Source organism: Mya arenaria, chromosome 7, assembly GCF_026914265.1.
Source record: "Mya arenaria isolate MELC-2E11 chromosome 7, ASM2691426v1".
In the NCBI taxonomy this organism is placed as follows: Eukaryota; Metazoa; Mollusca; class Bivalvia; order Myida; family Myidae; genus Mya; species Mya arenaria.
In genome coordinates, this window is record NC_069128.1 from 67,602,042 (window position 1) to 67,627,574 (window position 25,533).

A 25,533-nucleotide genomic window follows, 5' to 3' on the forward strand; every position below is an offset into this window, starting at 1 on the left:
CGTTCCATGTGTTTGTTTATTATTAAATTGTAGTTAATAAGAAGATGTACTGTATAATAGTTCTTATAAAATATCTGTTCTCTTCTGTTCATAAATTATTATCCCTCAATATCCATCTTAAAAGGCATCTCCAGAGAAGATTACTTCAAAGCCAGGAAAGAGTTAACCACAGTACAGTTCGTCTGCAAGCCCTGTAATGTTACGAGGGACGGTTTGGTACCTATTGATGTAAGTATAAAATAAAATAACGTCACTATTTATATATATTAATAGTATTAATTTATAAGGTTGAACAGATTATATATTTTATATGTGTTCGTATGCCTTTGTTATTTATTTTCAGTCACCAGTACGCGATGATCTCAGTGTGACGTTCGCACTTGACTTCAGCACAGGCAGTTCTGCATCGACACCGAATCGCACCGAATCAACCACTTCAGATTTTTCGCAGTTCGCCACAGCGGAATCCTTCCTTGATGAAACTTCAAATGAAGTATCCGCTCTAGATGCAACCTACACCGTAGGCCCCAGCCTCAACCTCAACGACAGTCGCGAGCAGCTATTCGATGTAACCAGAGATGGACCTGTTGACACAACTGTAATCCATTAAAAGTAAATTTAAGTTAAGACACATGAACACTTCTATATCAGAATGAATGGCGAGTAGAGTACGAGGTCGTCGAAGAGGGTTCCAACCGGAAGCGACAGAAGCTGGTGTCATCGGATGGGTTTTCGTACTGTGTCAAGGTATGTACCTTGACGGCACCTTCAGGGTAGTCAACAGACGATTCACACAACTTTGGTCCGTGCACGCCTTCCTGCAGCAAGGGGAGTCGGTGAAGCAGGTTCCACTGCTATACGTGCTAATGTCGAAGCGCAGGAAGCAGGATTATGTAGCTGTAAGTAAATCGGATAGTAAATGCAATACCATTTTAAAATATCTATCTACGTAAATATAATTATTATTAATAACAAAATATAATAAAATATACGTTTTGACCAAAATGGGGACGTTTTGACCATGGAACGTTTTTGACCTTCGTACATTTCAATAATACAATTTAATAATGATGTTTGATAACTGCAGGTGTTGCAAAAACTGATAGAGATAATGGAAGAGGTGCCGAAAGTCGAAGGTTTTGTGATGGATTTTGAAGCAGGTAAGGATATAGCAAAATGACAAAAATAACAATTGATCATGGTAAAATTGCCGAGTCTGCTGCTGAGGGATTCCAAAATAGTGAAGGTAACACATCAACTGGTGTCGGAGGCAGCCCTTGGCCGTCAGCGTCGAGAGCGCTACAGAGACATCGACGCCAGGATCATGGATGAGTGGGACTCATACGATTCGCATGAGGTCACCTGCGAAGAGTTCCTAAAAAATGTTGGTGCCATCTACGGCGGCCGATAGGTGTTTGGTCAAGACTGATGTTAAACAATGGACATGTCATTATACATATTATTAGCAACATAGTTATGTATTATATTTAAAGATTATCTAAAAAAATGAGTTTTAACATTTCTTCTTCAACTCTATTTCGTTTTATAAAAATATCTCGTGAATAAATCTTTACACGTTTTCAAGTGTACAGATATTTTCTTTAAATCTATTTTTATCTATACCTTTGTATGCATGTATACAGTATAGCTTTGTCTATTAAAATAAAAAAAAATGAAATTACATGTTTTTTACTTATATTTAGAAATAAAAAAAATAAAATAAAAATAAGGGCCGAAACGTCCCGGTAATCAGGGGCCGAAACGTCTACGTGATGGGGACGATTTGGTAAGGGGCCGAAAAGGTAACCGTTTGAGCTAGGGGCCGATTTGTCTGGTAGCCCCTTAATGGTGCATGTTATGGGTTTACACCTGCAAGTTATCCATTAACATCGGCCTAGAGCCGGACGAACATTACAGTGTCCGTGATGAAATATCTGAAAACACAGAAAAAGAATGATTTGTCTGCGATTTATCATTCAAAAAAGGAGATGAAGAGAGGTAATGGGCTTAATATAATTAATGTAATATGTTTTCGTTACCCGGAAGTGTTTCTTTCGTCATCTACAAATCTGCATCTTCCAAGTTTTTTGAAACGTTCAGGCCACTTTATCTTTATTGTCGGATGTCACCTTTGACTTTTGTCTGTTTCCTTCAGAAAAATGTATTATTAGAAATATAAATGAAATAAATTAAAATGCTGTAGAGGAATCGGGACTTTTTAACCCAAATACTTTTCAAACCTTTTGTTTTTCCAACTCATGAAAAGCCAAAGACTTATCAACCACTCCTAAAACAAAGACATTTTCAACCCTTTGAATGGTCATGGTTATGCACCAGTCAATCGTAACCACGATCCTCCCAGGTCCGTGGGGATAGCCGTGGAAATGGGTCGTGTTTTTATCTTTCAGGTGGCCCTGCAGTGCCGGGTGAATGGGGTGGTTTTGTCTCTGCGCCCAAAATGGCCGGGAATGGGCCTTACTTAGAGTCCCTGGTGTGCGGGGGCATTTGGCGGGGATTTTACCAGCAGTTTGTTTCCGCAGGACGGGGATCTTACCCGGGCTTGGTGGACGGAAAGTCAAAGTCCCCGCTATTCCCCGGACCTGGGGGGCCGTGGTTACAATTGACTGGAGCATTAGAAAGATAACTAGAAACCATTGTTTTCGGTCGGAAACTGATGTCTATCGGACTATCCTGCAACAATATTACCAAGTTATCCCCAAGTACAAATAACCGGTGTAATCCGAAAAATCCAAATATCTAGGTCATGAAGAGCACTTCCTAAGGGTTAAAAAAAAGCCTTTGTTATATCAAAACTCATCGGAAACATAACTTTTGAGCTTTTTGTATGCATATATATGTTACAATCAATGAATAAATTTTGAATAATTCACAAAACAAATTTTGACAGTATCCATCTTGTTGATTACGTCACCACTGATCATGTTTTTTTGGCAACACTGCTACTCCATTAAACTTCTGACTTTTTAATGTTGAATAAAGACACCAAAATTGAATTCCAGTGAGTTTCCACTTTTAAGAGAATGCTGTTGGGGTCATTTGATACGGGTAAAATAACATCGTTTTGGCAAAAATGGGGGAAAATATAATTTTCATTTAATGTTAACATTTTATTCAGATTTTTTATAGGAAAAAGAGACACATTTAGCCTAAACAATGCATATCTTATTTATATTGTTTTTTACTCATGTATATGAATAAAGTAATCTTTTGAACAAAACAGGGACATCACTCTGTGTGTGTGTGTGTGTGCGTGTGTGTGCGGGCGTGTGTGTGCGTGTGTGTGTGTGTGCGTGCGTGCGTGTGTGTGATAGAAATTATTTTTCAATACAATATAGAGATGTTTTAACATATATAAACGTTTTTCATATATATGTAAATATGATTTATGTTGAAAATAAATGAGAAAAAAACCCATTTTATTCAGCTAACCTATTGACATTCTCATAAATGGCACTCTATTGCAACATTTGATTAATGGAAAGTGTATTTTTCCCTTTTAGGAAGTGCTTATTGGTTTTGTTGTGTTCCGGCATAGGTACTATACATAACAGTTCTGTTTGCATGCGTGAGAATGTTCTTACGGGGTGTGTAAGCACCGAAATGTACTTGCTATGCAATCAGATCTCAAAATATGCACAAGTCCGATTCGGGAGAAAAGCTCCTGGCACCACAGTTTGCACAATATTGAAACGAAATAGTAACCAGCCTGCACTGTAGAAGTGTTCTTACATGGTACCACATTCTTCGATTTTCGAAATATGTCCGTTAAATGAAATTATCAAATAAAATATATATCATACTCACGTTTGTTCAAGTAAACATAGGGCACAGCTCCACCACTGAAGCTCTTTTCTTTGCACCACCGTAAAGTGGTGGAGCTGGCGTTTAGAGGCCGTGTAATGGCAATCATCAGTTGGACCCCTTCACATTATAATTGCCAGGAATAAGGCCAAAAACATACCAGTGTTACACTACCAACCCTAATTTTCCTTGCCGACCCTAATTTTTTTAGGCATAAAGGTAAAAATTCAAAAAATAAATATATTGTCGTTATTTTCGTTGTTTCGGTGTCTCTGGTCCTGGGGTCCTGTGCGATCTGGAGTATAAACACTCATTTTTGATCTGTATTACCGAGACTCTTTGTCAACAGGAAGAATAAATTGGTGGTGTCCAAAATGTCAGTGGACATCAGAAAATACCCACATTTCTCAGGCATAAAATGCCTGAGATCTTTCCTCAACATCACTGAACTTTTAAGCGGGGTATGACAAATAAATTGCAGAGCAGGCAGGGGTCGACACTAACTTTTTTCCAAGGGATCCCAAAGGGACACCAACATTTGAAATCAGGTGTCCCTTCCTGAAATGAGGAGTCCCTTCCACTTTTTACATTATTTTCATTGTTAAGCCAGTTTTAATATTAAATTCAACATACAAATGCTGTGTCTTTTACTTTTTAATTTGTAATTCCAGGATACACCATAGTATATAATGACAAGTTTGTAGCACAATGTCCTACATGCGAACCTCTGGCAATGGCAGAGAGGTAGATATAAATAGGGTCTTCATGTCGATAGATTGGGTTCAAAAGCGGTAGAATGTCAAAGTCCTTCTTATTTTCAGTCAGAAACAAAGATGGATACAATGTTAACAAAATCTTGATGGTTGTTTCGACTTTTTAGATTTTCGGAAAATATGCATAAAATATGTGATGGTCCAGGGTCTTGTCATATGTCGGTGCTTTTGATTGAGAAACAGTAGGAATATTACGTCTGGCTTGTGAAAACTCAAGTTTATATTTAGTAGAGCTGCTGATAAATCATTCAGACTGCTAGACATCTGTTTAATGTGTGCAGAATGGAATTGTTGTAAAATTTTATGCATTGATTGAAGATAATTAATAAAACTTTCGGAAACTTATTTCTATAATTTTTTATCAAAGCTATAAAATATGTCTTTAAATTTAACAAAGAATATTGATTTGTTGGATGCAAATTAACAAAGAATGCTGAATAGTAGGATGCCAGTCTTTTGTGCCGTAAATGTAACTGTAACAACTAAAAGGTCCCATCATTAATGCATTAATGTCAGCAGTATTGGCATCTTTTTTGGGCGGTTCTGACACATTAGCGATATAATTCCACATATATTGTAACGATGATAAATCTCTGTCACCTCTGATCTTGTAGATAATGTAAACAACAAAACGGAAGCATATTAACCCGCATGCACACTGTGAAAGACCTGTTCATTTATATATTCATGACGTAAGTAAAAAACAAAGTAAGCCATACTTTTGGTTTGATGTGTGTGACTTATTATTGATAATAATAATAATATCATTTTACAACTTAAGTAATAGTCATTGGTGAAACGCTATTTATTTATTCATGTGTAGCCTTTATAAGTCTGAAATTTAAGTCTCCCAACGGAATTCCGCACTTCAAAGTTCTGATGCCCTTTTCTGGAAATTTTGTGTCTTCGGGATCCTTGGACCCTGTTAGTGTCAAACACTGGCTGCTGGAAAAAATGCAATTGTCCAGAGGCTGTTTAGCAAAAAGTATACCCACTATGAACAACTTTGTGTTTTGTCTTAGTTTTTATGGTCAGGATTCACCAGACAAATGTTGAATAAATAAAACTCAACACTGAATATAATTGTATTCTTTATTTATGCCTCATCTATGTGCAACATCTTCATGTGCAAAGAAAAATAAAAATCTGACCCTATTTTTATTGGCATTTAACATATGAAGTATATTTTTTGGCCGTTTTAAAAAAATTAGGAAGGGGGTTCAATGAGAATTATAACCCAGAGTTCTAATTCTTGCTGGGTGCACAAATTCACATTGCTTCCACTTTGTACCAAGTCTGTAGAAGGGGTCCTTAGACATAAGAAAGCAATTAACAATTTATTTTCAAAATGAATATATCAAGAATAAAAATACATTTGAACACCATTAATCCAAAATCATACTGGGACCCAACAAATTACTTCGGAATAGCGATGTTTCGGATTAACAATTTTTTTACAAATGACAGCGTTTGCGAGTTATAGATGACGTGAAATACTATGTCATAAATATTGCAATGTCGGTTACACGTTACCAATACGATACACTTGGTTTAAGTTATCTTTCATATACAAAAATATTTGTTGATTTAGTGTTTAATAAATGACAAACAATTCGTTATTATACTTTTTCATTTAAAACAACATCTAACATTTAAAAATATAATGACAGCACAATTGTATGCATTCAGATTGTTCGGTAGCGGGTCGAATGAACAATGCAGCGATCAAATCAGATGAGATAGACATTTTCGAATGATATTCGTATTGTGTTAACCAGCAATTACATGTATATACACACTACATGAATGTCATCACCTAAATGAATCGCTCATTTTCTGACTGATGTTTGTAACATACGCGTGCTGAATGTCATTTTTTAACAAGCGCGATTTGTGCTCCATTGTCACCTCAAGCCCGAGTGCATTCGCAGAATGGTATGACAAAAACTTTAACACGATCAAGTTTGAAATAAGAATTGTTAAATAGGAGTGAAAAATAAAATCGGGACCGTAATATTTACTTCGGAGTAGCGATTATTTCCAAATCGCTTTTCGGAATAGGGATTTCGGAATAAAGACCTAAAATTTAGTAAAACAAAGAAGAGGTAAAATCGGGACAGAAAAATAATTTCGAAATAGCGATAATTTCGGATAAACGGTGTTTGGAATAGCGGTGTTCAACTGTAGTAGAAAAGAGTTCAATAAAAGCTCAAATTAAAAATGAGTAAATAGTATTACAGCAGATATGTATCATTTTTTTATCTTAATTTAGAAAATGTTCACTTATTCATAATTTTGTTCTATATTTTTTTTTGTCTTTGCCAACTATTAAATATAATTATTCAGTTCTGATGTCATTTTCTTTTCAGAATAAAAATACATCATTGACAGCCGTTTTTGATAACCGGGCATCCAAGCTGTATAGGAATATGTCTCTTCAGTCATCCAGACCTCAAGTTCAAATGGGATCACCATCTTCCACAGATTCTCATTATAGTAAACCCATGCAGAAAGACGTTGTTGGATTACCATCTTTACCTGATCTGGTAACATCGTTTTGGGGTGTGCTTGCCAACCCTTTCAAATATTACTCACAGGTTAAAGCTGTTGTACCAGACAATTATGATGTCAACAATCAAACTAGTGAAGACATTTCATTAAAAAAATGTAAAAATGTAAAAATGAACGAAAGTATTGAAAATACAAAAGTGAAGCTTAAAAACTATGCCAGACGAGATAAAGAAAAGGAGATGCCACCTGCTGTATGTACGGAACAGACAGAGTGTATAAGTGATAAGAAGGTAATATAATTGCATATTTGAAAACTCATCTTGAAGTAACTCGCTCATGGTTTGTAAAATGCAAAAATTAATTACGGCTGTGGTGTTTCATGATTGGTTCATTGACATTATCATGTGATGTTATCAATGTATCATTAACAGGTCAACATAATTATCCACTATATATTTGTTAAAGTCCCAGTGGCCATGTGGACCAGCCGCCTGTTTTCTAATTTTCTCTTGACTTTACTGGCGTGGGTTCGAACCCAACTAAAACAAAAATACTTTTTTATGCTATTTCTGTATTTTTTTCTGCAATTTCAATATCATTGAGTTAAACAAATGATAAATTAAGTGTTTTCAGATGCATTACCGGGAAAACTAATTTTTGGTCCAAAAACATGAGGGATTCATTTTACTTACAGTATGTTATTTAAACATTTATATATAAACTTTGTCAATGGTATGGTATGAAATTTTTGTGAGTTAGTGTTTTTTTCGACAGTTACACAAGATGGCTCTTCATGTTTCATGTTTCATTCTATACTTTGTTGTAGCTGAAGTACCTGATTTGTTTATGGTTTTTCATTAACCATATGAAGTCTGCAGGTAATTAATTTGTTACATATTCTTGTGAGATTTTAATTATTTTGTTCAAGATTACAAAACATTGTGGACAGGTTTAAACATCCTGGTTATTTGATTGGGGTACATACTGTACAGTACATTGTTTTAGGCTGGCGGGTGTAAGACAGGTGGTTTCCGCTCATTAAGGGCGAAGTTCCAGGGCTTCCATTAAGAATTTGAAACTGGAAGTATGAACTTCCTGACCATCAATATTGGAAGTTTTTCACTGAAATGTGGAAGTTTAAGTCTCCCCGAATACACTTTTTCCAGTATTTTCAAAATAGGATGACAGATGTTAAAAATAAAATAATTTGAAACTATATAAAAAATTATCTTGCCGAATTCACAGATATAATATATTATAATAATTCATTTTACTTCAAGACTGATTGAAATTGTGAGCATAAAAGTAATATTGACACCAGGTTTTCATATTCTGAACTTCCAAGCTTTTGACTTTGGAAGTTTTCTTTAAAATTATGGAAGTTTTTGTACTTCCAAGGAATTAAGTTTGGAAGTTTAAACCTATTTCTAGGGAGTAATATACTTCCAAACATCCTTTAACGGAAGTCCTGGGGCAAACTGATGGTTAGTGATGAAATCTTTTATAAAGGGAGCTTATTTGAAGACATAGCTTTGGATTTGTTTTGGGGTTGGTAGGATCAAGGTTTGTGTCGATGTTACTAAATATAGAAAAAATAATCTCCATTACTTAAAGCTGTTGTAACAAGCTTTTATGAAGATGTACATGCTGTTCAAATCTAGGGAACAAGGTCATGGTACCTATTGCTAAAAGTAGAAAAAAATGTTGACACTCAATTCTGAATGTTAAAATTAGTTAGTTGGTATTGCTTTTTAGCTCACCTGAGCACGAAGTGCTCAAGGTGAGCTATTGTGATGGCCCTGTATCCGTCGTAGTCGTCAGTAGTCCGTCGTCAACAATTTGACTGTTAACACTGTAGTGGTCACAATTTGTGCACAATCTTAATGAAACTTGGTCAGAATGTTACCCTCAATAAGATCTTGGACGAGTTCGATATTGGTGATCTTGGGTTAAAAACTAGGTCACCAGGTCAAATTAAAGGAAAAGCTTGTTAACACTATATAGGTCACATTTATGACTGTATCATCAGGAAACTTAGTCAGAATGTTAATATCAATAATCTCTAGGTAAAGTTCGAATCTGGGTCATGTGTGGTCAAAAAAAAAGGTCACCAGATCAAATTGAAGCTTGTTAACACTCAAGAGGTTTCTTTTATGACTGTATCTTCATGAAAGTTGGTCAGAATGTTTAAATTAATAATCTTCAAGTCAATTTTTAATCTGGGTCATGTGCGGTCAAAAACTAGGTCACCAGGTCAAATCATGGGAAAAGCTTGTTGGCACTCTAGAGGTCACATTTATGATTCTATGTTCATGAAACTTTGTCATAATGTTTATATTGATTAGCACTCTAGAGGTCACATTTATGACTGTATGTTCATGAAACTTAGTCAGAATGTATATATTGATAAGCTCTAGGCCAAGTTCGAATCTGGATCATGTGCAGTCAAAAACTAGGTCAGTAGGTCAAATTTAAGGAAAAGTTTGTTAAAGATCTAGAGGTCACATTTAAAAATGTTACTTCATGAAAGTTGGTCAGAATGTTTATATTAATAATCTCCAAGTCATGTTTAAAATGGGTCATGTGTGGTCAGAAACTAGGTCACCAGGTCAAATCATGGGAAACTTGTTGGCACTCTAGGGGTCACATTTATGACTGCATGTTCATGAAACTTTGTCAGAATGTATATGAATGTATATATTGATAAGCTCTAGGCCATGTTCGAATCAGGGTCATGTGCGGTCAAAAACTAGGTCATCAGGTTAAATTTAAGGAAAAGCTTGTTAACAATCTAGTGGTCACATTTATAAAAGTTACATCATGAAAGTTGGTCAGAATGTTAATATTTATAATCTCTAAGTCATGTTTGAATCCGGGTCATGTGTGGTAAAAAACTAGGTCACCAGGTCAAATCATAGGAAAGGCTTGTTGGCACTCTAGAGGTCACATTTATGATTGTATGTTCATGAAACTTTGTAAAAATGTTTATATTGATTAGCTCTAGGCCACGTTCGAATCTGGGTCACGTGCGGTCAAAAACTAGGTCACCAGATCAAATAATAGGAAAAGCATGTTATCACTCTAGAGGCCACATTTATGACCATATGTTCATGGAACTTTATCAGAATGTTATTCTTGATGATCTTTATTGGATCAGGTGAGCGATACAGGGCCTTCAGGGCTCTCTTGTTTGGTCATTAGGGTCATTGTCAAGGTCACTGTAACTCAAATAAAAGCAAATGGTTATCATTGCAGAACTTTAGATATAGTTGATATCTAGTGGTGAAACTTGTGTTTTTACTCAATTACATGAGCTAAGAAATATTATTTAATGAATCACGTTTGTAAAACTGTACCTTGGTGCCAGATTTAGGGGAGAAACGGGAGCAAGAAGTTCTTTCTAAAAATTAAGAAATTGGTTCATCTTAATACTTTGAGCATGTAAGAATGATAAATTCTTTTGTTTGCAAATCACTCTTTATATTATGCTATATGAATGCCCAATTTCCCGCATTGAAACACTTTACTTTTCACACGTTGTTTCCATATTGAGCTTGTTCTGACCTTTTTGTCATAGATCACATACTTAACATGTGTCCTCAATATATCTTACAACTTTTCAACTTTCAACTTTTATTTCACAAAAGCATAAGGTCCCCACATAGGGGCGGCATTAGCATGCACAATATATAAAGCACAATTGGTACGGCTATATGAGATATTAAGTATTAATTATTTTAACAAGGACGTTTTTCATATGTATTGTTTTCGACTGTAACTAATAACTTCTTAAAATGAATAAAACAATTTGGGTTATATTTTTATGTTTTTATCACATTGTTAGAAGCTTTAAATGTGTATACGCAATGCTCGAGCACCTTATATAGCATTCAAAATAGCACACAATTACATGTAAAAGTTGCACTTTGTAACTTTAAAACGGTAAGTCAAACTGATGTACATGTACTTACTCTATAAACCTATCATTTTATCCTATAATTATAGGTGCAACCAGTGGTCATTGCAACTTGGAGATACGAGATGAGGTGGTAAATGCCACGTGGAGCACAACAAATGGCCACAGTACCCTTTTTAGAGGCAACGGACGCCTAATAGCTTATTGTGATCCTATGTTTAACAACGCCTATTTGAGCAATGCCTCCGATGATGGTGTATACCATGCCCATTTTGAGAATGGCAGTATATGCAGGGTCAACTTTAGCCTACCATCCCAGACGGAGATGTCTATTCAAATAGAGTCAGTGACTGGCGGATTGGACACAGTACACATCAATGGACAAGTTGTTCACTGCAATAATGCTACAATGGCTTTGGCGAACATCAAAGGTATTAAGTAAATTAGATATATATTGCAAAAAGTACATGTATATATACATTTATATCATTATGTTGAGTACATTTAAAGTATCTTTATGCCCCCGAAGGGAGGCATATAATATTCGGTGTGTTAAACCCTTCAGTTTCTGCTTAATATCTGAAGAAAGCTAAGGCACAGGGACCTCACACCTGGCTGGGTTAGTCATGACCAGCAGATGAATCCTTTTACTTTTGAGGTAAGTGTGTCAAAGGTCAAAGGCGTGGTGACCTTAGCTGAGAATCTGTTTTCGATCAATAACTGAAGAATACTTAGGCTCAGGGACCCAAAACCTAGAACGCAGGTTGTTCATGTCAGGAGATGAACCTTTTTGATTTTGTGGTCAAAGGTCAAGATTGTGGTGAACTTAGGCTGAAAATCCATTTCCAATCAACAGCTGAAGAATGTTCAATCTCTTTGACCTACACCTTTGTAAGCAGGTTGATCATGACCAGCAAGCAGTTCAAATGACAATTGGGCTGTTTCAGATTTTTAATACAAATATTAGTACCTCGTTGGTTACTTCACTATTTAAGTTTAATGAAAACTTATTGAGAACCCTTCACTACTTGTCATACTTGTATTTTTTTAAATACTTAGACATGTTGCTACTCATACAATATAATATTGAAGTTCTATCTTGCTTACTAAATGGTTTTTGTATGCTCACTGACACACAACTTATAATTATAAATACAGTTTATTACTTTTTTTAGATTTTGTAACAATATTAAGCTTGGTTAAAAAAAAACTAGCTGTCTACTGTATATCACATGTTTTACATGTGTCCTCTACATTGTGGATGTGCAATATGCAACACACAAGCACCCTGTGAATATGGCATTAAAAATAGCACCCAAGTACATGTAAAAGTGGCATTTTGTCATTTAGGGCCTTTTCTGCTCAATATGGGAAAAAGATCCTAGACATTTTTGGAAAATTTGCGTCACAAAATATGCCTAGATTGGTAAACTTTACAGTTAAAAGAACAAGCTTTTCAGTATTTCGGGAATGAGAAAATTATTAAATATTAGTTTCTTTTCCCTTTCAAAAGACCTAAAACAGCTGAAATATCAATCCAAGGGGTGTAAGTATCTATGGCAATAAATCATGACATGAATAATATTTCATACTGATCTCTGAATGCTTTCATAAAAAAAATGATTGGGATTTTTAACCAGGTTTTCAACAAAAATTGGGTTATTAGAATGAGGTTGTCGTTCGGCGGGCGGAGGGGCGGGCGTGCGTTCGTCAAACATTGGTTTCTGTTCAATAACTTTAGTGAGCATTGATAGATATTGATAAAACTTGGTGTGTAGGTAGCTTATGGGAAGAGCTAGCTTGGGATTGCTTTTAAGGGGGGTGGGGCTAAGGTCAAGGTCACTGTTACTAAAAATAGAAAAATGGTTTCTGCCCAATAACTTTAGTTAGGATTGATAGATATTGACTAAAGTTGGTGTGTAGGTAGCTTATGTGAAGAGCTAGCTTGGGATTGCTATTGAGGGGGGAGGGGCTAAGGTCAAGGTCACTGTTACTTAAAATAGAAAAATGGTTTCTGCCCAATAACTTTAGTAATCATTGACCGATATTGATGAAACTTGGTGTACAAGTTGCTTATGCGAAGAGCTAGCTTGGGATTGCTTTTGAGTGGGGAGGGGCTAAGGTCAAGGTCACTATTATTTAAAATAGAAAAATGGTCAAGGTCACTGTTACTTAAAATAGAAATATGGTTTCTGCCCAATAACTTTAGTTAGCATTGGCAGATATTGATGAAACTTGGTGTGTAGGTAGCTTATGTGCAGAGATAGCTTGGGATTGCTTTTGAGGGTGGTGGGGCTTAGGTCAAGTTCGCCTGTTACTAAAAATAGAAAAATGGTTTCTGCCCAATAACATAAGTTATCATTGATAGATATTGATGAAACTTAGTGTGTAGGTAGCTTATGTGAAGAGCTATCTAGGAATTGCTTTTGAGTGGGGAGGGGCTAAGGTCAAGATCACTATTACTAAAAATAGAAAAATGGTTTCTGCCTATAACTTTAGTTAGGATTGACAGATATTGATGAAACTTGGTGTGTAGGTATATTATGTGCAGAGCTAGCTTGGGATTGATTTTGAGTGGGGAGGGGCTACGGTCAATGTCAGTGTTACTTAAAATAGAAACATTTTTTTTGCCAAATAACTTTAGTTAACATTGATAGATATTGATTAAACTTGGTGTGTGGGTAGCTTATGTAAAGAGCTAGCTTAGGATTGCTTTTGAGGGGGTTGGGGCTAAGGTCAAGGTCACTGTTACTAAAAATAGAAAAATGGTTTCCACCCACTTTTAGTTAGGATTGACAGATATTGATGAAACTTGGTGTGTAGGTAGCATGTGAAGAGCTAGCTTGGGATTGCTTTTGAGTGGGGAGGGGCTACGGTCAATGTCACTATTACTTGAAATAGAAAAATGTTTTTTGCCAAATAACTTTTGATAGCATTGATAGATATTGATTACACTTGGTGTGTGTGTTGATTATGTAAAGAGCTAGCTTGGGATTGCTTTTGAGGGGGGTGGGGCTAAGGTCAAGGTCACTGTTACTAAAAATTTAAAAATGGTGTCCGCCCAATAACTTTAATTAGCATTGATAGATATTGATAAAACTTGGTGTGTAGTTAGCTTATGTACAGAGCTAGCTTGGGATTGCTTTTGAGTGGGGAGGGGCTAAGGTCAAGGTCACTATTACTAAAAATAGAAAAATGGTTTCTGCCCTATAACTTTAGTTAGGATTGACAGATATTGATGAAACTTGGTGTGTAGGTATATTATGTGCAGAGCTAGCTTGGGATTGATTTTGAGTGGGGAGGGGCTACGGTCAATGTCAGTGTTACTTAAAATAGAAACATGTTTTTTGCCAAATAACTTTAGTTAGCATTGATAGATATTGATTAAACTTGGTGTGTGGGTAGCTTATGTAAAGAGCTAGCTTGAGATTGCTTTTGAGGGCGTTGGGGCTAAGGTCAAGGTCACTGTTACTAAAAATAGAAAAATGGTTTCCGCCCAATAACTTTAGTTAGGATTGACATATATTGATGAAACTTGGTGTGTAAGTAGCATGTGAAGAGCTAGTTTGGGATTGCTTTTGAGTGGGGAGGGGCTATGGTCAATGTCACTGTTACTTAAAATAAGAAAATATTTTTTGCCAAATAACTTTTGATAGCATTGATAGATATTGATTAAACTTGGTGTGTGGGTAGCTTATGTAAAGAGCTAGCTTAGGATTGCTTTTGAGGGGGTTGGGGCTAAGGTCAAGGTCACTGTTACTAAAAATAGAAAAATGGTTTCCACCCACTTTTAGTTAGGATTGACAGATATTGATGAAACTTGGTGTGTAGGTAGCATGTGAAGAGCTAGCTTGGGATTGCTTTTGAGTGGGGAGGGGCTACGGTCAATGTCACTATTACTTGAAATAGAAAAATGTTTTTTGCCAAATAACTTTTGATAGCATTGATAGATATTGATTACACTTGGTGTGTGTGTTGATTATGTAAAGAGCTAGCTTGGGATTGCTTTTGAGGGGGTGGGGCTAAGGTCAAGGTCACTGTTACTAAAACTTTAAAAATGGTGTCCGCCCAATAACTTTAATTAGCATTGATAGATATTGATAAAACTTGGTGTGTAGTTAGCTTATGTACAGAGCTAGCTTGGGATTGCTTTTGAGGGGGGTGGAGCGAAGGTCAAGGTCACTGTTACTGAAAATGGAAAAATGGTTTCTGCCCAATAACTTTAGTTAGGATTGACAGATATTGACGAAATTTTGTGTGTAGGTACTAGTAGCTTATGTGAAGAGCAAGCTTGGAATTTCTTTTGAGGGGGATGGGGTCATGGTGACTGTTGCTAAAAATAGAAAAATGGTTTCTGCCCAATAACTTTAGTTAGCATTGATAGATATTGATGAAACTTAGAGCGAAGGTTGCTTATGTGAAGAGCTAGCTTGGGAGGTGGGGTCAAGGTCACTGTTCCTAAAATAGAAAAATGTTTTTCTGCCCAACAACTTATTTAGAATTGATGGATAGTGATGAATCTTAGTGTGAATATAGCTTATATGAAGCTGCAGAATGAACTTGCTCATACAACAAATTAATTGGCTATAATTTCTGATTGCCCATAACAAAAACCTGGTTTCGTCGCATTTCGGCGCTTCTAGTTTTCTTAAGATTTGGAAAAATATCATATATTTTGCTTTGGGAATGGGTCGGATAGTCAGACCCATGGGTACTATAGAAAAAGCCCAGAACTTTAATCAAACTGATATACATTTACTCTATACCTATCATTTTATCCTATAATTAAAGGTGCAACCAGTGGTCATTGCAACTTGGAGTTACGTGATGAGGTGGTAAATGCCACTTGGAGCACAACAAATGGCCACAGTACCCTTTTCAGAGGCAACGGACGCCTAATAGCTTACTGTGATCCTATGTATAATAACGCCTATTTGAGCAATGCCTCCGATGATGGTGTATACCATGCCCATTTTGAGAATGGCAGTATATGCAGGGTCAACTTTAGCCTACCATCCCAGACGGAGATGTCTATTCAAATAGAGTCAGTGACTGGCGGATTGGACACAGTACACGTCAATGGACAACTTGTTCACTGCAATAATGCTACAATGGCTTTGGCGAACATCACAGGTAAAAAGTGGTTAAGATATTGCAAAGTACAAAAATGCCCTTTTATATTAAAAAAAAAATCCAATAACTTTGTCAGTCCTTGAATATATAATAAACTAAGGCACAACTGGAGCACAAAGGATTGCTTTTTGATTGATCATTAAAGTAAAATGAGTTGAACATAATAAATTTGTAATGCATTAAAATAAAAACAAATAGCATCTATTAAGTGTAACCTATATTGTGCTAAGCTCACTATTTTCAATTTGGTATAATTATGTATTATCAAGACTTATAAATTTTGACTTTTAAAAGAATTATTACCTTTATGATACTCACAACAAAATAAGGTTCACTTAGTAAAACAAAGATAAAGTAAGAAATTATCTGGTGTACTGTAATAAAATAAGATGCTTAAGCTTGTTACCTTTATGAAAAAAATGGGGTCAGAAGGAAAGCGAAAGGATTAAGTTACCTAGGCTAGTGTGTACTTGGGCCGTTGCATTTAATGAGCAACTTAGATTGAGCTTAAATTTAAGATTTGAAACTAAGTGTTTTGAATATTTAGCTTGCCAATAGGCTGAATGGAATCACTGAGGCATGTCTAAGGATAAGCATAAGATCAATATTATATACTGGCCAAGGCCTGCATATTATGTAATTTCAAAGTATTTTAGGGCTATTCCATTTAAACATATAACCCCCTGGGAGGAAGGCACTTTTAAATCATGCCACCCCTACAGAAGCAAATTTACCCTATTGGTGTCCAAATTAGCAGAAAAAGACACCCACCCATATACTATAAAATTAATTGCCTTCCCCCCGGGGTATATATGTTTTACTGGAATTTTCCTTATTCCGTCATTCTCATTGCTAGAAAGTAATTTCAATGTGTTAGATTAAGCATATGCCCATTTTGAATGCATATGTATCGTTTATAGTCGAAGTCAAAACTGATGGCAGTAAAGAAGCAGAAACAGATGGCAGGAAAAAAGCAGAATTTGCTGGCAGTATAGAAGCAAAAACGGATAACAGTGATTGGTTGATTTTGCTTGTGGCAGTACCTATTCTGATCGCGCTTGGCTGGATATCTAAATTAAGGTTCTGTGGAAAACAAGGTATGTCATCTTTTCATATGTCGGTCAGTCGGTGGACTAAAAGTTGCCCTATTCATAACTAAAGTATGCTTGGGTCCAAGGTCCTTATATTTGGTAAGGAGGTAAGTGTTCATGACCATTATTTGTTTTTCTGTCAGATGTCGAGCACAAAAAGGCTTGTCAGATCGATATTTATAGTATGCTTTGTCCTATGGCTAAAAAGCAATATAAAACAAATATGTTTACCTTGCCCTATTGCAAAGAAACACGGATAGTTAAATGCTCTCGAAGTTTTCGTTGTCATTCCTTCTACCTTGCTCTTACACTCCCTAAAGCTGCACTCTTACAGATTAACAGTTTTGATATTTAGTAACACAATTTTGGAATGCTTTCAATTCAGACATATAAGATAGCTTACAATATAACAGATCTAAATTGTTTGCAATTACATAATAATTTACATTTTTCTTAAAGCATTAGTAACGCTTTTAGCCTTTAAACATCAAATTTCATGCATTTTAATTTACTAGTTATTGAAAAAATGTGATATTTTGTCAGCAATCTTCTATTACTGGTTTCAAGACATTTACACAAAAATTGCCTCATTCCAAGATAAACAAAGTTTTCAGAACAGTCAAACTGTGATACTTTAATCGTTTAGACCTGGGAATTCTGAGGTTTTTAAGTCGGTGGTCGAGAACTTTTTAACCTGACCATAAATCCGGGTTGAGTAAGGCTTTAAAGGATTGCTAAATATGTTTATCAGCTGTAAACTTGTATTCTATATATGGTCTTTATATTCATTTCAACACATGACTATGACATTTCGTCATTTACACTTAAGCTATGACATTGCCACTTTGGTTATGACATTGCCACTGACATTGCCACTTTGGTTATGACATTGCCACTGACATTGCCACTTTGGTTATGACATTGCCACTGACATTGCCACTTTGGTTATGACATTGATACTTCAGTTATGACTTTGCCACTTTGGTTATGACATTGCCACTGACATTGCCATTTTGGTTTTGACATTACCACATTGGCTATAACATTGCCACTTAATTTATGACATTGCCACTGACATTGTCACTTTGGTTATGACATTGCAACATTGGCTATGACATTGCCACTTTGGTTATGACATTGCCACATTGGCTATGACATTGCCACTGACATTGCAACTTTGGTTATGACATTGCCACTGACATTGCAAATTGGTTATGACATTGCCACTGACATTGCCACATTGGTTATGACATTGCCACTGACATGGACACTTTGGTTATGACATTGACACTTCGGTTATGATATTGCCACTGACATTTCCACTTTAGTTTTGACATTGCCACTGACATGGACACTTTAATTATGGACTCTTTAGTTATGACATTGTTACTGACATTGTCACTTTATTTTTGACATTGCCACTTTGGTTATGCCATTGCCACTTACTTTCGTTATGACATTACCCTTTTGGTTAAAACATAGCTACTGACATTGCTTCTTTGGTTATGACATTGCCTCTTTGCCTATGACATTGCTACTGACATTGTCTATTTGGTTATAACATTGCCACTGACATTGCCACTTTAGTTATGACATTGCCATTGACTGCTTATGACATTGCCTCTTACTTTCGTAATGACATTGTCACTAACATTGCCACTGACTTTGGTTATGACATTGCCACTGAAAATGACACTTTGGTTATGACATTGCCACTTATTCTGGTTATGCCATTGATATCGTCGCTTTGGCTATGATATTGCCACTTACTTTGGTTATGACATTGCTACTGAAAATGCCACTTTGGTTATGACATTGCCACTTATTTTCGTTATGACATTGCCACTGCCATTGCCACTTATTTTGGTTATGCCATTGACATCGTCGCTTTTGCTATGACATTGCCACTGTCCTCACTTTTGTTTTGACATTGCCAATTTGGTTATGACACTTCAACTTTGACTATGACATTGCCACGGACTTGGCCACTTTGGTTATGACATTGTCGTTTTGATGCTATTACCCGAAAAAGAGATATTTTGACTTAATCAGAAACATTTTCAACCTTTTTAACACGTGACCAAGTGAAAATTCACTGTCAGGTCATGTGACCGCAGTGATATTTTGAATGTCATATAAGGGAAAATACCTGCTTTAATATTTTAGCTAAATCATGAAGTGATTGCCTCCCTTATACACTAACAGCAGCGATGTCACCATTCAATGTGTGCACAAAAACATCAGACGACAGGAACTGTCAGATTTTGAAGGAATTTTAGCTTAATTAACGGTGGAATTTTGTTCTATATATAATCAATTTATTATTCTATATTTTGTTTATCTTGCTAAACTTGTTTAATTAAATGATTGAAAATATTTTAAAACTTTGTATGTACTTAATTTTGTTCGGTATAATAAAATCAATATCATATGGCAGCATGTGTGACATCGATAGTGTATACCCTCGAAACAGAATGTCACCCACAGTTAACGCCTCGGGTGATATTCTGCAATCGGATTGACAATATCAATGTCTCACATGCTGCCATATGATATTTATTTAATGGCATTGCCACTTTGGTTATGACATTGCCACTGCAGCTATGATATTGCCCCTTTAAATATGTCATTGTCACTTTGGTTATGACATTGTCGCTTTGGCTATGGCATTGTCACTTTGGCTATGGTATTGCCACTTTGGTAATGAAGTTGAAACTCTGGCTAAGGCATTGTCACTTGCCTATGACATTGCCACTATAGCTTAAATATTGCCACTTTCGCTATGACATTGCCACTTTGGTTATATTATTGTCATTTTGGCTATGGATTTGCAACTGTAGCTATGGCATTGACCCTTTGGCCATTTTGGCCATTACATTGTCACTTTGGTAATGACATTGCCATTATGGCTATTACATTGCCACTTTGGCTATGGCATTGTCACTTTGGCTATGGCTTATAACATTGCGATTTGACTATGACATTGCCACTTTTGTTTTACATAGCCACTTTGGTTATGACATTGCCACTTTGGTTATGACATTGCCCCGTTGGTCTTGACCTTACCATTTACTTTAGTTATGACATTGCCACTGTCAATCATTTTGGCTATAACATTGCCAGTTTGGTTAAAACTTAATCAATTTGGTTAGGACATTGCAAATTGGCTATGACAATGCCATTTTGGTTATGGCATTGTCACTTTGGTTATGCCATTGTCACTATGGTTTTGACATAGTCACTGACATTGCCACTTTGGCTATGACATTGTCACTTTGGTTATGATATTGCCACTGACATATCCACTTTGGCTATGATATTGTCACTTTGGTTATGACATTGCCATTTGGGGTATGACATTGTCACTTTGGCTGTGGCATTGTCACTTTGGCTATGACATTTTGGGGTATGGCAAAGCTACTTTGATTATGACATTGTCACTCTGGCTTTGGAATTGTTATTTTTTCTTTGACATTGCCACTTTTGTTGCGACGTTACAGTTTGGCTATTGCACTGCCACTTTGCTTATTAAATGGCCGTTTTGGCTATGGCATCGCCACTTTGGTTATGACTTTGTCTATCGCATTGTCACTTTTGTTATATCTTTGCTACTAGCTATTTTAGCTTAGCATAGATTAATTACCATTGTTATTTTTTCTTGTCCAGAGCATAACTTCATAACTACTGGATAGAATTCAATTACACTTCATCCAATGGTGAAGCACAATTCGATGAAGTGCATTGTACAAGAACAATAACTATATTTCTGCTAATCACAGAGTTTCATCTTGTTTCAGAATTAGACAGACAGAATCTTCCTGATGCAGCATGAGCATATTCTATAGAGGAAGTGATGCTACACCATCGTTTTTTTGCAACTGATTAGCTACAAACATTATCATTTGAAAAGAAAAGAAAAAGAGTAAGCAAAAAAGATATAATGGAAACGGTGGCTTTTGATAGCCTATCCATATCTGCATGAGGTATCGTTGTTGATCTGTTTGTTTCATATGTTAAGTTCAGAACTTATCAATGATTACATTAGTTATTTTTTCAGCTTAACTTAATATAATATCTTAGTTGGCCAAAGGTTACTCTGTATATATTGAAGCACAGGCTATCTTAGGTTGAGTATGGGTAGATAACATGTTGAACATCATTGATTACTGACGCGTATTCTTGATCATTATAGGTGACTGTATGCTGTATGTTTGTCGATTTTATTATTGAAAAACATTTTGCATTGTTATATCTTTGCTTTCAAGAGTGAAGTATTATAAAGAGTTGAATGGAATAAGGAGGTTAGCTCTTCGCTGATGGGCGAGAAATATTATGACTACTATCCACAGACGATTTGGCTTTATAGGCGGACACTGTAATAGGCCTTCAAAGAATACTTAACAAACTATTAATCTTTACACAGGATTAACCTTACTGTCAATACTAAGAAAACCAATGACATGGCTTACAAAAATAGGGGCAAACTCTGGAAGACTGAAAAGGGATATTTTAAACGACTTCCAATATGTTGGTGTATTTCTTTCGCAACAACTATCGTTTACAAGAATGACAAATGGACAGGCTACTACTGGAAAGTGCTGATTTCGTTGTTAACTATACAAATTTGGACATCTTCATCAAACGTCGTATTTTAAAATATTTGATACAAAAAATGCGCCAATATTAATATATGGTTCAGAACAATGCTAACTAGAAATTGAAACTGATCACCATTTTATAATGAAATGTACTACTTTCAGTTCCTTTCTCCCCAGCAAGTATTACATAAATCCGAGCATGCAGAAATTTTATCTCTTACTGAACACAACAACAGATAGCACTGTCAATAACTTATTAATGTTCATATTCTATGCTTTAGAGTTGCGGGAAGAATTGGTAAATAATGAACTTCCATAACAGTGTTAAAATCACCATACTAGGGTATTCATAAATGAATATAATGTTTTTCTCTTTTGTACATGGTATTATTTGCACATTTACCACTACATATTCTTTTCTCAGTCAAATCATTCTTGACATATATGACCATCCATAACAGTATTAAAATCACCATACTAGGGTATGATTATTCATAAATGTATATAATGTTTTTCTTCTTTGTACATGGTATTATATGCACATTTATCGCTACATATGTTCTCAGTGAAGTATTCTTGATCTACAACTTGTTTTCACAATTCACCTGTTATTGTCTTTTTTTCTATATGTTTGTGCATTATGATTGTTTTGGGCCGGTGACTTTTATGAAATAAATGATTTGAATTTAAAATTGAATTGAGTGGACTAGATGAATGTGTAATATAGGTGTACGACACGGATTATGTATATAGCCTTGTTTTCTATTGAACAATTAATAATGGTATCAACATAGATTCGTTTAACTTCTTCTTATGCTTAATGCTGATAATATTGTTTTGTTCACAATGCTGTAGAATTGCAAGAAAGTATTTATTTATTATCAGAATAATATGAATGTTGGAAATTACTTGTGAATATTGATAAATATAAACAAATAAGGAAAGGGAGGACGGCTGCTGGCCAATAGTCATTTATATTACTATGGTAATGAAATTCAGATTGTCTCGGTATTTTACCGAAACAGTTTTTGAACCAATCTAAGTTAATTCAAGTCATAATATTACAAGAGTATACTTTAAGATTTAGAAATTTGCCTTAGGCTCCCTATTGTTTTGTCTGATATTGGGAGTACTGGTCAAATGTAAATATAACTTTATTTAATTTAAAGAGCAATCATTGTAGTCATCTTGTAACTAAATAAATTAAAAGAAAGATTTACATTACTATAAATATTACCTTATATACTACAATAAATAACAATATGAAATTATTTGATATACATAACTTGTTTTGTTGCTGCATATGCTTATTTGAGTTTTGGTATATTACTGGTTAATTTTGTTTTGTATATGATTGATTCGTCTCTAAACTTTGTATTGTATATTAATTTCATTTGTCAAAATGTACTATAACCTTCTGGTCATGATTCTGTAAATAATTCTTGAATGTTAAATCGATCTTTATAATTTAGAGCTCTTTTCAATTCAATGATGTTAAAAATTGACTAAGAATATTATGTTTCCTTCTTATTATGATAAATGCTATCACCATAGTGTATTGTTTATTGGACAGTGTAAAAAAAGTTGGCGCATAAAACCAATGCTGATATTTTGAGCCAAAATGTAATAAAATACTATTCTGTAAAAGGTATTAGTTCTGATAACATCTACACTTGAATGAAATTGCCACATTTTTTATGCTTGGAAAATATTGAACATCAAATTGACATATTTTTTAATATTTCAAAGTCATTGTGTTATATGATTCATTTAAATAAACCTTTTAAAATATTCTCATCACTCATTGTTTTTTCGATTGATGATGATGACGACGATGATGATGGTGGTGGTGGTGGTGGTGATGATGATGAGGATGGATGATGATGACATTTTATTATGTGATGCATGAAAGTGACGACGACCTATGTTATGCAAGTACATGCTTTACCATTTTTGCTTTACATGTGTAGGAATGTTCTGATGTGATCCTCCTACCTTGTCTCATGGAATATACTGAAAACACTCCGGTCTTCCTCCTATATGACTGCGCTGGTATTCATCAGCTTTACTGCGACTAGCCCTGTGGATAACATACATTTGTTGATCAGTAAACATTTTGCAGTCCAAGCAAAGCATTATCAGCCTTCTGGGTCTGACGGTACCTTTAATTCATTTTTTTTTAAATTTTATGAACCCATTTTGGTCATACCGATTTAAAAACAAACAAACTATTTTGAGTCACAAGGCAAGGGCCTAAACGACAATGAACTAGAGACACAAATGTATATAAACACTATATATACAAATACACTCACCTCACACAGAACACACACTGATCAATTAAGCTTTACCAATTTATGATGGGATTACCGTCTTAAACTGTCAGTGAAACCCGAGTTAACTAGAACCTGAGACTACTTATTCCAACATTTATCAATACATATTAAATTCAAAATATAAGCTCCATCAGAGCACGGGTTAGGGTTATTAAAGGGCCATAACTTCATCAAACATTAGTGGAATGTAACCAATGTCGATATTGACTTGAATTTTATAGTGTCAAACCTGTGCAAGAACACTTATCAAAATCCATCGTACCTGTCAAAGGGTTCGTCCGGACACCAAAGTCGAACAGGACCTGTGTTTTATAGACTGTATTAAACATGCGTAGCAAACATGGTATTAATCTCTTGAAGACAGTTGAAAAACTCGATCAAGACACATAATGCCACTGCATTTTCAGACATATGGTCTTGCAGTGACCTGTCGTCCACATTAGGTTTACTTATGAATGCGCAATCATTGCGCATACATAGCGGAAATCAAAAATACGCAATCAGGCCATGTAGCAATGCAAAAAAACCTACGCATTTTCCTCAAGAGATACATGACTGTCTTACCACTAAATGTCGGGCCTCATCTCGAGAATCACTTCAACAGCGTTGCATTGAATATATCAATGCTAATCGTTTATTGTCCATGTGTTTAAGGTAATTGATAAGCTAAAATGTTTACACAAATTTCCCTAATAATACATGAAAAAGAAAAAAAAAAAACAATGTGAACAGTGATTATTTGTAAACAAAAGTTCAGTTATCGCCAAAGAGAGGGACTCGCAAAAAATATTTCAATCTATGTATCTCAATACACTCAGCCGTAAGGTGTCATTTTTGAAATGTCAGTAAAAGAAATGCATGCATTCAGATGCAATATGATTCGGGACGAAAAACGTGACATAACTTATTCGAATAAACGCGTTCGCAGCAAAATGTAATGAGGCTATCAAGCAATTTAATTCTAATACTTTATAGTTTGATGGCAACACTATATAATTAACAACCAAAATTAATACGAACGTATTAAACTGTTATAAGAATGGGAAAGGGCGAAAACATTGACGTATTGAAAGAAATGTCGTTGGCACATTGGTTATAAAGAATGCTACAGTGCAAAGGGGTATCATTTATAGACAAGGTATTAATTGATAAAAAAGTGTGTTACAAATGCGGCAAGTTGACCGATAATTACAAATAAGCTTAGGTTGAAATCAACTAACACTTCGGTTGCAGAAATTCGATCACGTAAGCCAGACATTTCCGGGAAAAAGAACACGATCGAGTGCTCAGGAAAAAGCGGTAATTTCTTTGCCCTTTTTCATAAATAGATAATGAAAGGAGAATAGTGGTCTT

General features: G+C 35.3%; 1 protein-coding gene across 6 annotated transcripts; it reads left to right on the forward strand.

Annotated features, from left to right (window-relative positions):
- Positions 1 to 1,846: 1,846 nt before the first annotated feature.
- LOC128239824 (uncharacterized) lies at positions 1,847 to 23,627 on the forward strand. 6 transcript variants are annotated; one of them, XR_008261936.1, is made up of 9 exons: positions 1,847 to 1,998; positions 2,409 to 4,566; positions 6,965 to 7,396; positions 7,933 to 7,984; positions 11,112 to 11,453; positions 15,814 to 16,155; positions 17,076 to 17,252; positions 21,044 to 21,229; positions 21,512 to 23,627. XR_008261936.1 is itself a non-coding variant. In XM_052956261.1 (8 exons), exons 2-8 carry the CDS (start codon positions 4,531 to 4,533, stop codon positions 21,076 to 21,078), a joined length of 1,416 nt encoding a protein of 471 aa, XP_052812221.1. In that variant the 5' UTR covers positions 1,847 to 1,998; positions 2,409 to 4,530; the 3' UTR covers positions 21,079 to 23,627. The 6 variants fall into 6 exon arrangements, 4 of the variants coding, with proteins under 4 accessions (XP_052812221.1, XP_052812222.1, XP_052812224.1 ...); XR_008261937.1 differs by having other exon boundaries at positions 21,044 to 21,168; XM_052956261.1 differs by having other exon boundaries at positions 21,044 to 23,627.
- The last annotated feature ends 1,906 nt before the right edge of the window (positions 23,628 to 25,533 follow it).

Excerpts from the sequence above, each read along its gene's own strand:
- LOC128239824 (XM_052956261.1), top strand. The coding sequence starts at position 4,531 with ATGTCCTACATGCGAACCTCTGGCAATGGCAGAGAG. Across the intron at positions 7,397-7,932 it reads AGTGTATAAGTGATAAGAAG|CTGAAGTACCTGATTTGTTT; the intron begins GTAATATAATTG and ends ACTTTGTTGTAG. Across the intron at positions 11,454-15,813 it reads GGCTTTGGCGAACATCAAAG|GTGCAACCAGTGGTCATTGC; the intron begins GTATTAAGTAAA and ends CTATAATTAAAG.